Raw genomic sequence first — 13,423 nt, forward strand, 5'->3', positions numbered from 1 at the left:
TCCTGACCACCGGCATACCGACAGATGGGCGAAAGCAAATGAGCCCCTTGTGGGCTCGCTGCGCTCACCACGCTGCGGGCACGGTGGCACGCCACGCTAGCTATTCTCCCTCCAGGGGGGTTGTGGACCCCCAAGAGGGAGAAGAACTGTCGGTATGCCGGCGGTCGGGATTCCAGCGCCGGTATGCTGGTCGCCGGGAGCCCGACCGCCGGCAAAGTGAAGACCACCCGATTACGTATGCTTATATGCTGAATACATAGCTTCCATTTGCCCATAACCCAAATCAAATGAACATTAAGCTGCTTGTCTTACCCTTAAACAGCTCATAGGTAGAAGGAAATAATGATGTGTATGTACTATATAGGAAGTACAATGTTGATTTTCTGTTGCTCAGAGTTGCAGCTGACCACTCTGACCAACACAATGTATGACATTTCCAGACCAGTTGCCAAGAAAGGTCTTATTTGAGATAATTGCAGGTTCTTGGATTGTGTACAGGAGAATCCTACAACTTTCTCAATTGCAGGGTATTTAAATAACAGTGGTGAATACTGATATTTTATGTTTACACAGCATCTTGCATAGAGCAAGAGCTAAACTAAACAAGTGCAGTTACTGTCTCAAAATACCCAGCCTTTCTGTGTGCCACCAAGGGCACTCTAACTGAAATAAACATCTCTATGGTAACAGAGTATACTAAGTGCATATGCAGGTGCAGTAACATCAGTCACACAATCATAGTCTATGGTGCTGATTCTGAGTGGGACTCACAGTGGCTGTTTTTGTGGGTAGTAGAACTAGAAGCCTACCTGTATTTGTAGGTAGTAGAAGACTGATTTACTATCTTATGCTAATGTCAGTTACTTTCCATATGGTAAATACATGGATCCATGTGGCTTTAAGTGGGAATCCGCTCTGCCCATTGTTTTTACATCCACAGCTGCAACTGTCATCTTTAGTATTGGCACTTGCACCAACCCCATGCAGGTGCAAGAGATCTGTGGGAAACAGGCTTCTCTTCCCAGTACACACAGCTCAGAATAGCAGAGACCTCTAGCTACACACCCACAAGGAAGAACAGTTCTGTGCTATTGCATGGTTATCGCTCACTCCTTACCCTGAAATGCCCATTTTACGGAAAGACAGATCCAGCCGAGATAGGGTGGAGATGCACAATAATGTGCAAATTGGCATCTGTGCACACACTGTATGCCAAAACCTGACATTTGTGTCCATGCAGAGACCCATCCACATACTATTAGCCATACATACTCTTCTGCTTGATAAATCACACTAAGGTCGATAGCCAATTTCCCGCGGTCATTGACCATGGGTAATTGCTTTGCCGGGGGCTATCCTATTAGCCCCAATAAGCCAGCAAAAGCCATGGTTTATTGGGGATTTTTGTTTCACTTGACCCCGGCAGACGAAGCAGTATCCCTGATAAGCTGTGATGGTGAAAACACACAGGTTTCGCTGAACCTGTGTGTTTCCACATGAAAAAGTATGTTTTTATGGGAGATCTAATTGAATACCCTGCAATAAAATGTCGGTGAAACATCGGCAAAATGTTTTTCAAAACTCCAGTTTTTTGCTGCCGATATTTTATTGTGGGTAATTGGATACCGCCCTAAATATTCTTTTAATCCTACTGCTTGCAGGAATCATATTTAAGTTTCATGCCAATGTTTGTTCCTATGAAAAAACTTGCGATGATAGTCTACATTTCTTACCCCCCTCATCTGCAATGCCAGACAATGAAAATATCAGTATACACAGAGCCGTAACTAGACATTTTGGTGCCCTGTGCCACAGAAAGAATTGGTGACACCCCCCCACACACATTTTTTTCAGTATGGACATAAGGCGCATCCCTTGTGGGGAACGGGCATGTCAAGATTGATCCCAGAGAAAGCCCATGCTATGATGCCCCTTCCCACATTTTATATATATATATATATATATATATAAATAATACACACACATTTATAGACCACTGCGAGAAAATGGGGTTGGACAATCCTCTTTACACCACATTCATGCACTTTACTTGAGAACTTGTTGTTATTCAGTTGGAATACCCATTATTAAATAACACATTTCAATATACTGCTGTACCCAGGATTCAAACCTATAACATGTTGAATTGTAATCAAACACCCTACTCGTTGAGTTATTTGATCGTGCATAAAAACTATGAACACTATGTGAAGCTACTGGTACTTTGTAAAAAAAAAAGTAATCAGCATTGCAATTGAGCAGATCTATGTAGTGTGCAGCCACACATCCAATCTCTTGCAGCCACATACTACATAGACCTGCGCTTCAAAAAGGGGGGAAGCTGCAAGTGAAAGTAATTAAAACAGATAATTGACAAGTGCCGACAACAACACCTTCCCCCTCCCCCCGCACACACCTAGTTACGGCCCTGAGTATACAGTATCAGTTCAGAATAGCACACCATTATCCTCTCAAAAGTAGTAAAAAAACATGTGTTCTTTCCTAAACATGTGATGAAAGATCAAGTAATGTTATTAAGAACAAATAAATAAAACATTTTGATAATATATAATGCATACAAGTTTCCCTGCAACAACAAGTAATCCTTAAAAATATTTTTTTATATACAATTGCATAAATTAAAACATATCTATTCCATCTTTTCAAAATATTGCATATCTAAAGTAAGCAGAAATAGTGCAAAGCAAAATCTTATTTTATATAAAATATTTATATCATGTCGACTTTGAAGTTGTATGTTAATGCTGACGCAGTGCTTGTGTCAAACTGAAACATGGAAGGCGTTACACAGACCCAGAGAAAAGTGACTATTATAAAATTAAATACAGTGTACCGACAGTGAAGATTGTTATATACAAGAGTATTAGATCCTAATTTGAACTAGACCACATTTGGAAAAAAAATGCGATTTGAAGACTGTAAGGTACTGCTAAAAAAAATGCTATTTGGAGACTGCAAGACGCCATCATAAGGCTGGGTAACTTACCATTAATGTTCCCAGCAGCTGTTTATACCTCATCACTTGCCTTGTCTATAAAAGGATGCACTCATCTTTTCCATCAAAATTATTTTTTACAGAAGAAAATATTGCACAAAGAAAATCATTACTGCAAAATGTGCAAAATTGTTTTGGAATTCAGCTATAAGCCTTATACTGTGATACAATGAAATCGTTGAGCTTGTTCTGTAATGATATCACTACCATATATAGTATGGCTGCTTTTGATTTACATATATCACAACAGCATACAATGATGTAAACAATCTGCACACATCATTTAATAATAGTTAAACTTGTATTGATTAAAATTCTCATGCTTTGATTATGGTACATAATGGTAGATTGTGCTGATATCACGTTATATTGATTTGTTAGGATGCTGTATATACATAATTTGTATATTTATACCCATTTCCTGTACCATATTACCATCAACCTTACACTACACTCTCTTTGCTCTCAGAATAATACTAAAACAAAAACAACTTTGTCTAGGGAGTCACTGTGTAAATAATTGAACTAAAATGATTCAATTTAGCACATTAAATAAAATAAATAGGGCAAACTATATTTTCTGTTATTGGACCTTAACATATACAGTTATCTTAAGGGTAAATTGATTACACATGAAATAAAAAGCCTGAATTTCTGTTGAAATGTCACGGATTATAATAGCAACTATGGATTTGTTAGATTCTCCCTTATTAATACTGATCTTTGACTGTTTTGTTGTTAGGGGGGCACCAGGGGGAGGGTTAGGGTTTAACTGCGGGATGGGACAGGTAGGATTAGGTTGCCAAGGTGACGGTTGTGGCTAGGCTGCTGGAAGGGATGGTTAGTGCTAGAATACTTACATGCATTTTGTACCCAACCCACGTCACCTTTTCATGTGCATCTGTTTACAAAAATGTCCCAGAACTATATACTTTGTGGTTGCCCCCTCCCAGGACCTGCAAGGGGTAGGGCGGGTTGTTGCGGCCAAGTGGCCAGGACAGGGGGGCATGGCGGAAAGATCATGTCATCAAGGCTCCACCCCCTCCCCTGCTATACAGTGCCATGATTACTGGCATGGTAAAGCAGGGGTTGGGGTCATGACGATGCGATTCAAGCCACCCAGTCTGCTTGCATCGCTGGGAAACTTGCGGATGTTCCAGGAGAGTAGGCAAGTATGAGCTAGGTCAGTATATTAATATGAGTGTTCTAAATGCTGCATATCCCAGAAATTAACCTGGGTAACTTGTCTAGTGGCAGGTTACTGCTTTGTGATGCTTTGTGTTAAAAAAAAAAGTAATGATCAGCTTGTGTGTATTACAAATAATCTATGAAACAGTAGATATTTAAAATGTATCTTTGGGATGCCTATAGACTGAGTTTAACAGTGTTATAACTAAGTAGGAAAATAGATCTCTTAGATCAGTTTTCAAGACAATAAAATATGATTCATCATTTTAGATGGTCTGCATGAGTCTTCATGTATCAACTATAATATTAATATTTAATGATTTAAATAATATACACAAACTGGTGTGCCCCAATTAGTTTTTTTGCGGTTTCAAGAGCTCCCCTTAATGGCAAGTACACTTATTTTTAAATTTCTTAATTTGCTGTAAACATAAAACTCCTAAATACACACATGAGGAACACACCTAAAGAGGTTTTCAGTTCAGTGCAGTTTTACAACTCTTGTTTAATCCTCCGTCTTGGTGAGCAATGTATTTTTCATGTTGAGATGATAATGCTTACACAGTAATTAGATTAGTACCTTCTATAAACTAAAAGGAGATCTGTAGACACATCCAAAGTTTTTCAGTCGATTGTCTTTTGTTTGGACTTAAATTTAAGGCTATAACATATTTAAGTATGTATAATACACTGCATTAGGTACCATATAATGATTACAACTTTATTTTTGAACACATCTTCTGACTGGACAGTCTTTGCTGGAGATTTTTACATCAACAGTTGTCTAATCTTCTATGTACTGTATACCTAGTACGGTCTCCAGACAGACTCATCCATTCTACCACTGGTGGTCAAAGTGGTGGGAGAGTTGCTGTGGCTTCCATCTGCATCTACTCCATCATTCTGGTTGGCCAGGTTGTGGTTCATCAAGTTGTTCCCAGCTGTTACACTTGTGCAAGAAGAAAGCATTCTTGATGGAGAACGTTCGCCTGCAACCATGGAGAACTGATATGATCCAGAAGATGTGCCATAGTATAAATGGTATGGAGATGCATTGGTCTGGAATGGTCCGCTTTGGTTTTGAGATGAACCAGGATAAGGAGGTGGAAGGTAAGTGGGATGGAAACGTGTGGTGGCGGGCATACCTGTCACACTAATGCCTCCAATTCCAGTTGTTGAGGGAGAGGCCGTGTAGGAAAAGGCAGAGGACATGGCTCCTGGATAATGCACACGCGCATCAGAAAACCTGGACTCCGTAAGAGATGGTAAAGTTGAAAAGGAGCGCTCAAACTGCCGTGGGTCTGAGAATGGGCTGAGATCTGTTGCTGAAATTATAAAGAAAAAGCTGAATTAGTCTCAAATAAATTTGAATACATTTACCAAAGCAAATCCGAACCCTTGATAAATTCAAAATTACTAACTGTATTATTCACAAAGGCATTTACAGAACACTACTGCCTTCAAAAACCATACCTCCCAACATCTGTAAAGTATGAATCAGGAAAAAGGGAGTGGCGTCGACATGCTGTGACTATATCATCATGGGTGTGGTCACACCCCATGTCGACAGTCTTAGCACCTATGAACTGCTAGGCCTACACCTACTTCTCCTCTTATAAAACACTCCCTTACTGGCACATGCACTTGAGGCACTTTCCAATGCTCTATGTGGCAGAGGAGATATACTCACATACAGTTTGCCTTCTTACTTATAGTATTCTATAGTGTTTACTAGTTCTTTTGTTTTTATCAAGCTTGTTTTCTCTGCAGAACAAGTTCAAGAACAAGAATTCAAGAGCAGTTGCCAGGTTAATAAAAAAATCTTTGGTACCTCTTAGCGGTCCGATGGTACAATAAAAAATATAGCAGGGATGAGAGAGGACGGTTGAATGTGTAGGACAAAGTATATAAAAAAATTCTTTGTGGCTGAATATTTAATTCTAATCCATTGTGATGCATTTTTTTTAGGCGACTTATTCTGTAGCGTTAAAAAGTGTGGATTTACTAGTAGTTTTACCTATAGGTTATGGTTACAGTAGCCACACATACATATTTCCATATATAAGGCAACGCATGCCAAATACAATTGTGTTGCTCCAGCGGTGTCACTCAATAACCTGAGTTAGACTGCTGATGACTACTTTTTTCATACTCTTTAGATTTAAGAACTCTTTGACATGTACTAAAAGACTTACACAGTCGCTGTCTAGACATATTTCTGTGAAAGGATATTTTATTAATCATTTTTAAAGAAATAATTAAACAGTTCTGTTATCAAATTGTATTTGTTGTAAGCATATACACTTCAAGCACAAGAACAGAGGATAGACCAGTTGGAAAACAAAATACATTCTATCTATCTATCTAATCTATCTAATCTATCTATCTATCTATCTATCTATCTATCTATCTATCTATCTATCTATCTATCTATTTGTTCCTCATAGGCTCCTACATGGCTTGATGGATCTGGGCCAAACTTCAGACTTGGTTGGTCATTCCGAGTTTATCATAGCTGTGCTAAATTTAGCACAGCTACGATCATGTACCCAGACATGCGGGGGGACGCCCAGCACAGGGCTAGCCTGCCCCGCATGTATATCCCCCCCACCGCATGAGTACAAAAGCATAGCACAGCGGCTATGCTTTTGTACTTGTTGAGTAACTCCTGGCCCCGGTTGCAGCGGCTGCGTGTGACGTCATGCAGCCTCTGTGGCCCGCCCCCTGCGCGGTCCAGCCACGCCTGCGTTGGCCGGACCACGCCCCCAAAACGGCGGCCAAATGCCGCCATTCCACCCCCTCCCGCCCAGCGACCGCCTCTGCCTGTCAATCGGGCAGAGGCGATCGCTAGGTAACGACGGCCTTCGGCGCATGCGCAGTTCCGACCCGATCGCTGCGCTGCGATAAACTGCAGCGAGCGATCGGGTCGGAATGACCCCCTTGGTACACATACCCCTCATTATCCAATTTAAAATACTGGCAGGGCTTAATCTAAAAAAAAATCCACCCCTTTCAGAGCTAGAGCCATTCATCTGATATATGTAAGATTTATTGGTCTGTTTGTTTGTCCGGTTATGCATTTGGACACCCATGTATTGATTAGGGATGAAAGCAATGCAAGGTGGTCCAGTTGGATCCCTGCCAGGTTTTAGTTGGGTTAGGGTCCTGGTCGGACCTCACATTGTATTACTCTGGACAGAACTTTGACCCAGGGATGCCTGTTCTGGGCTTTCCACTGTATTGATTTGGAAGAAAACTTCACAGAGTGGTAACATTGGATACCAGAAGACATACTAGGGGTTTGGGGTCCCAGTCGGACCTCCATTTGGTGTACGCTGGGCAGAAATTTTACACAGGCCTGTTCTGGGCCTGCCACGGGATAGATATGGATGAAAACTTTAATGAACTGTAATAACTGATAGAAATGACCATAATTCAATGGGTATCAATCAGTATGATTTGCTGATGTACGGTATGCCGGTGGTCAGTATACCGAAAGCGGCAACCCATCGATCAAAATCTTGACATTCCCCCAGGAAGCCCCCTAACCTTCACTTTTTCTCTACCCTTGTGGGTGCCTAACCCTACTGGGTGGTGACTAACCCTAACCCTCCCTTCCCCACTGCCTAAACCTAACCCTCCCCACTTGGTGCCTAACCTTCTCTTCTATGTGCCTAACCTTAACCCTCCCTCACTGGTGCCTAAACGTAACCTATCCGGCGCTGTAGCCTAACCCTAACCCCCCTTCTGCAGCCTAAACCTTAACCCCCCGTGGCAGGAAGGCAGTGCGTCCTGCTCTGAGGATGATCGGGATGCCGGCTGTCAGTATTTTGCTGCCGGCATTCCGTGTGGTGTCGGTATAGTGATGCTGGGTTTCTATCCCCCCTCTGGATCCTAGCGTCTGTATAATGACCACCGGGATCCCGTTCGTCAGGAAGCTAACTGCTTCCCATTCAATAACCTGAAATAACTGATAGATACCATAAATCAGTGAACTAAAATAACTGACAGAAATGGAGATGGGAAAACAAAAAATGTTGTGCACCCAAAAGCCTTGGAATAGCAACACTGATAACAGAAGGAAAACTTTGTATCCATCTCGCAATGTAAAAGTGATTATAAAACTGACCAGAAAGGAAAGCTGGGAATCAGGGCAGCTGGCAACACCCCTAAAACAAAAACAACAATGGGAAGCCACCCCAAGGGTGTGTTGGAAGAGCTACTTAGCTACTAATTATTTTTAATATGCTACAACCAACTCATTGACAATTGAAAGATTGAAATCCGGGCTATGCCGGGTACTTCAGCTAGTGTATATATATATATATATATATATATATATATATATATATATATATATTTATATATATATATATATATATATATATATATGGAAAACAAAAAATGAGAATAGGCGCCTCCTAGTGTAGTATTGTATATAGGATATGCCCGTCACCCTTATTGTCACCCTGTGAAATAGAGGTGTACCGTATATATGGTGGAATTCCAACCACCTTTCTCAATGGCACAATGTCACAATCTCAGAATGAGCGATGTCATCAGTAATATCCTGGTGATAATCCTCCTTCTCCCAACATGATAGTCTCCAGGAGGGACACAATGCTCTGCTTCTGGACTTTTACAGCTGCATGGATGGTGTGATGGTTAGCATTACTGCCTCACAGCACTGAGGTCATGGGTTCGATTCCCACCATGGCCTAATTGTGTGGAGTTTGTATAGTCTCCCCGTACTTGCGTGGGTTTCCCCTCCCACAATGCAAAATATTACTGGTAGGTTAACTGGCTCCCAACAAAGTTAACTCTAGCGTGAATGTATGTACATGTGGTAGGGAATATATATTGTAAGCTCCACTAGAGCAGGGACTGAAATAAATAATCAAATATTCTGTGTGCGCTATATAAATAACTGGTAGTAAAATAAATAAATATATATTGTGCACTTCTATGTGTTTCAAATCAAATAAAAGGCAATGGAACACAACTGGTAAGCAGTAGCACTTGTAAATTGCATATATATGACAGAAAAAGGAATTACAAATAACTACTGCTAATTGCTATACCAATTATACAGATATATTGCTGTTAAGTGTCATGTGTCCTGTTTTGTTAGATGTGGGCAAGTTTACACAAATCTCCCATTGATATACAGGGAATTTCAGCTACCACCCCATGTAAATGATTACATAGCAAAACCAAAGGAAAATGTCCCATTAATTGCACAGTGAGACTTTTTTTCACTGCATTGCGTGCCTCTCCTTGTCATACTTAATCTGTACAAGTCAAGCAGGGAGAATATGCTATTATTTTACCCTTTACTGCATCTTCTTTACTGGTCCTTGGGGCAGATGTATTAAGGGCCTAATTTAGCATGAGTGATAGTTGTGTGACTATTCGCACAACTACAACTCATTACACTAAAATGCGGGGTGGGTGGGGGGGAACCCAGCACAGGGCAAGGCCGCCCTGCATGCCAGGTCCACCTCCCCCTCTAAAATGAGAACGCTCCGCTAAGCAGTGAAGCGCTCGCATGATAAAGGTAGCTCCCTGCCTACGCAGCAAGGCAGATGGCGGGCCGCCATGTTTTGGGTTGCAGCAACTGCGTGTGATGCCACTCAGCCGCCATGGGCCCTCATTCCGAGTTGTTCGCTCGCTAGCTGCTTTTAGCAGCATTGCACACAGCACACTCTAGGCCGCCGCCCTCTGGGAGTGTATCTTAGCTTAGCAGAATAGCGAACGAAAGATTAGCAGAACTGCTACTAAATAATTCCTTGCAGTTTCTGAGTAGCTCCAGACCTACTCACAGATTGCGATCAGCTCAGTCCGTTTAGTTCCTGGTTTGACGTCACAAACACGCCCTGCGTTCGGCCAGCCACTCCCCCGTTTCTCCAGACACTCCCGCGTTTTTCCCTGACACACCTGCGTTTTTTAGCACACACCTGGAAAACGCTCAGTTACCACCCAGAAACGCCCCTTTCCTGTCAATCACTCACTGATCAGATCAGCAATGCGACTGAAAAGTGCCGCAGGATCCACAGCAAAACTGCTAAGTTTTTAGTTAAACCTGTGGGGGTAATTCCAAGTTGATCGCAGCAGGAAATTTTTTAGCAGTTGGGCAAAACCATGTGCACTGCAGGGGAGGCTGATATAACATGTGCAGAGAGAGTTAGATTTGGGTGGGTTATTTTGTTTCTGTGCAGGGTAAATACTGGCTGCTTTATTTTTACACTGCAATTTAGATTGCAGATTTAACTCACCCCACCCGAATCTATCTCTCTCTGCACATGTTATATCTGCCTCCCCAGCAGTGCACATGGTTTTGCCCAACTGCTAAAAAATTTCCTGCTGCGATCAACTTGGAATTACCCCCTGTGTGCCTTGCGCATGCGCAATTAGCAACAAATCGCAGTATAGCGAAAATCGGCAACGAGCGAACAACTCGGAATGACCCCCATGGCCCGCTGCATAAATGGTCCGAGCACACCTCCATTGTCCAGATCGTGCCCCTGAATGGCACGTCGACCCCTACAAAACGCTGCATCGACGCCCTGTTCCCACTCCTCCGCCAGGACTTGGACTGCGATCGCAGTTTAAGTCCTTGTGCGTGCACACAGCAGCATGTGCGCATGCGCAGAAGTGCTGCAATAGCCACATAGAGATTTCAGCACTTCTGCATTCAGTGTTGAATTGGGCCCTAGTCTGGAGAAGTGATAAAGTAGTGATAAGTGGAAGGTGATAAAGAACCAGCCAATCAGCTCCTAACTGTCATTTTTCAAACCCGTAATGATTGGCTGGTGCGTTATCACCTTACACTTATCACTGCTTTATCACTTCTCCAGGCTTAATATATCTGTCCCTATGTTCTTTATTTATTTGTTTGTAAGATGAAAATGTGCGACTGTTTTTGTTATGAATTAAAGCATATGCGAAATCTTTACTAATGTGTTAGTAAACATTTCAGATGGAAAAAAAAGTTGACATAATATACTATATGACATTTTTGACATATTTTTTTCTCATCCACTCCCATATTGTCCTGTATGGTAAAGCCTGCTGGCTAGAGTGCTGAATTGCACCTTTTCTTTGCCAATCAAAATATTTCAAGGATATGTTTATTTTCTTCTCAAAATCACACCAGCTGCTTCACCAAGTGAATGAGCCCATTTATCCCTAAGAATTTGGCCATTGTGAGACTTAGCACAGGGACCAAGAACTTCCAAATCTGAACTGATCTATCTACGGAAATGTCAATGTTTTGGATTGGGAGTGTGGTGAGGTGTGGTATGTATATAAATTAGAAGGCATGCAGAGGTCAGTACTGCTGATTGGTAGTGTCCGGTGTTATTGGTTTAAGTGGCCACAATGATAGAACATACAGTATATATGACTGATTATGCAGTAAGGTACAATTTCAGAACTACAAGTACGTTTGCGGGACACTTGTGTGCTTGACGGCGTCATTATCTAAATAGTGAATAGTCATAACCTGGAATTCAAGTTAATTGGCAAAGTCCGTAAAGCACAAGGGGTTAATTTTTCAATATTTTAATACTGTCAGATGCTGGCAGACTGTTATTATAGCTCTGTTTATTTTCTGTACACTTTCAAACCTCCAGAGGAAAAGGAGTCTTGAAGAATGTCTGTTCCCCCATTCAGCTGGATTCTAACCAAACTCTAGGCTTGCCTGTCTGTGGTCTCACAATGCTTTGCTGGTTACTAAGTTATATGGAATCCATTAACATTTTAACTACTTTTGACTTTAAAAAAATGTAATTGGTAGTAAAAGGACTATACCCTCACATGATAAAGTACATATAGATCCATTGATGTAAGTAGATCCATTGATGTATGTATCACACAATTGGTTAATCATAACCACTTGCAGTTTAACGTATGCTCTAGTTGGAACATTAATTCATAATGACAATATACTGTAATTCTGTATAATGATAATTTACTGTAGCAGACACATACTTTTCGCAAAGGGTTCTTCATTCTAATACAAGTGTATAGAAATAGTGTGTATATGTTATAGTCTAAATGTTCTCTTTATTATCATTAGAGCTTGTTACCCATTGGTGTTATAAATACAACCAACAGATATACTATGTGCCGTACGGATTTGCATTTTATCTGTGGTTGGGAGGAGGAAGGGATGGAGGCGGGGTGTGGGGAAGGGGGGGGGGGGGGCGGAAGGATAGTGCGGTCAGTGGAGTAGGCTCATGTAAAGTGTTCTGTGTGCAAATCACCACAGGATTCTGGAGAGCAGCAGAAGTGTTTGTTTACTAGATACGGTAATGCTAAACAATGGCTGCAGAGGCACTTCCTGTAAAATAAACATTTCCTGCATGACAAGTGGATGGTGATGATACAACGTCCACCATCCACATACAGCATACATCTATAACTCTACTGGTCCCAATGTGTACATATCCTCTTAAAAATCCCTAGGGTTTTCTCCCAGGCTACCAACATACTTGCCTACTTACTGGAATGTTTTCAATTTTGTGAAGTACTCCTGTGGTTTCCAAACTTTTTTGAATCACGGCGCCCTAGAATATCAGAATTTTTTTCACAGCACCCCTAGGCCAAAAATTTCTAAATTTAGAAAGAAATATTACATTAAGTAGATCGCGTTTATATGTCATCCTTAGGGTCAGTTGTGTGGTGAGGGACAAGAATTGCTTCTGTTTGGCCACATATTTTATGACTGGCAGCCACCAGCACTGGTTTTGCCTATTATATTGACCATGAATAATTTGAATTGGTCCTGGAACACCAACCACCCCTGCAAGTGTCCCAAGGCACCCCAGGGAGACACGGCACACAGTTTGGGAACCTCTGAAGTACTCCCACTTTCCCAGTAGAGTCCATCACACTCTCAGGTCTTTCCAACTTCCACTGTGAAGCAGATGGGACCTGATGATCATGGATCTATGGCCCCACCCACACTGCATGATGTAACAAATCATGGCATTTATTAGTGTAACCATTATGACGTGAACCATGTGATTATGCTCCTTGACACAGCTCATTCTAAATGTAAATACATTTTCTTCCTATACTCATACCCCTTTGAGACCACCAGTTTTAAACACGGGTTATTGCATATGATCGCGCATAACCCATGTTGCTGTGCAGTCTGAAAGGGCCCAGTCGGAATAAACCAGGTCAAGCGACCTGGTATTTCAACTCAGGTAG

The 13,423-nt window shown here is 41.6% G+C and overlaps 1 protein-coding gene across 1 annotated transcript in view; it reads right to left on the reverse strand.

The window, feature by feature from the left end:
- Window positions 1-200: 200 nt before the first annotated feature.
- The window catches only part of RUNX3 (RUNX family transcription factor 3), a 268,594-nt gene continuing 255,371 nt past the window's right edge, over window positions 201-13,423 (reverse strand). The window contains exon 6 of the mRNA XM_063954158.1: window positions 201-5,529. Within this exon, the coding sequence (XP_063810228.1) occupies window positions 5,012-5,529 (518 nt within the window). The 3' untranslated portion in view covers window positions 201-5,011. The remainder of the gene's footprint in view (window positions 5,530-13,423) is intronic.

Source organism: Pseudophryne corroboree, chromosome 2 (assembly GCF_028390025.1).
Source record: "Pseudophryne corroboree isolate aPseCor3 chromosome 2, aPseCor3.hap2, whole genome shotgun sequence".
Taxonomy (NCBI): Eukaryota; Metazoa; Chordata; class Amphibia; order Anura; family Myobatrachidae; genus Pseudophryne; species Pseudophryne corroboree.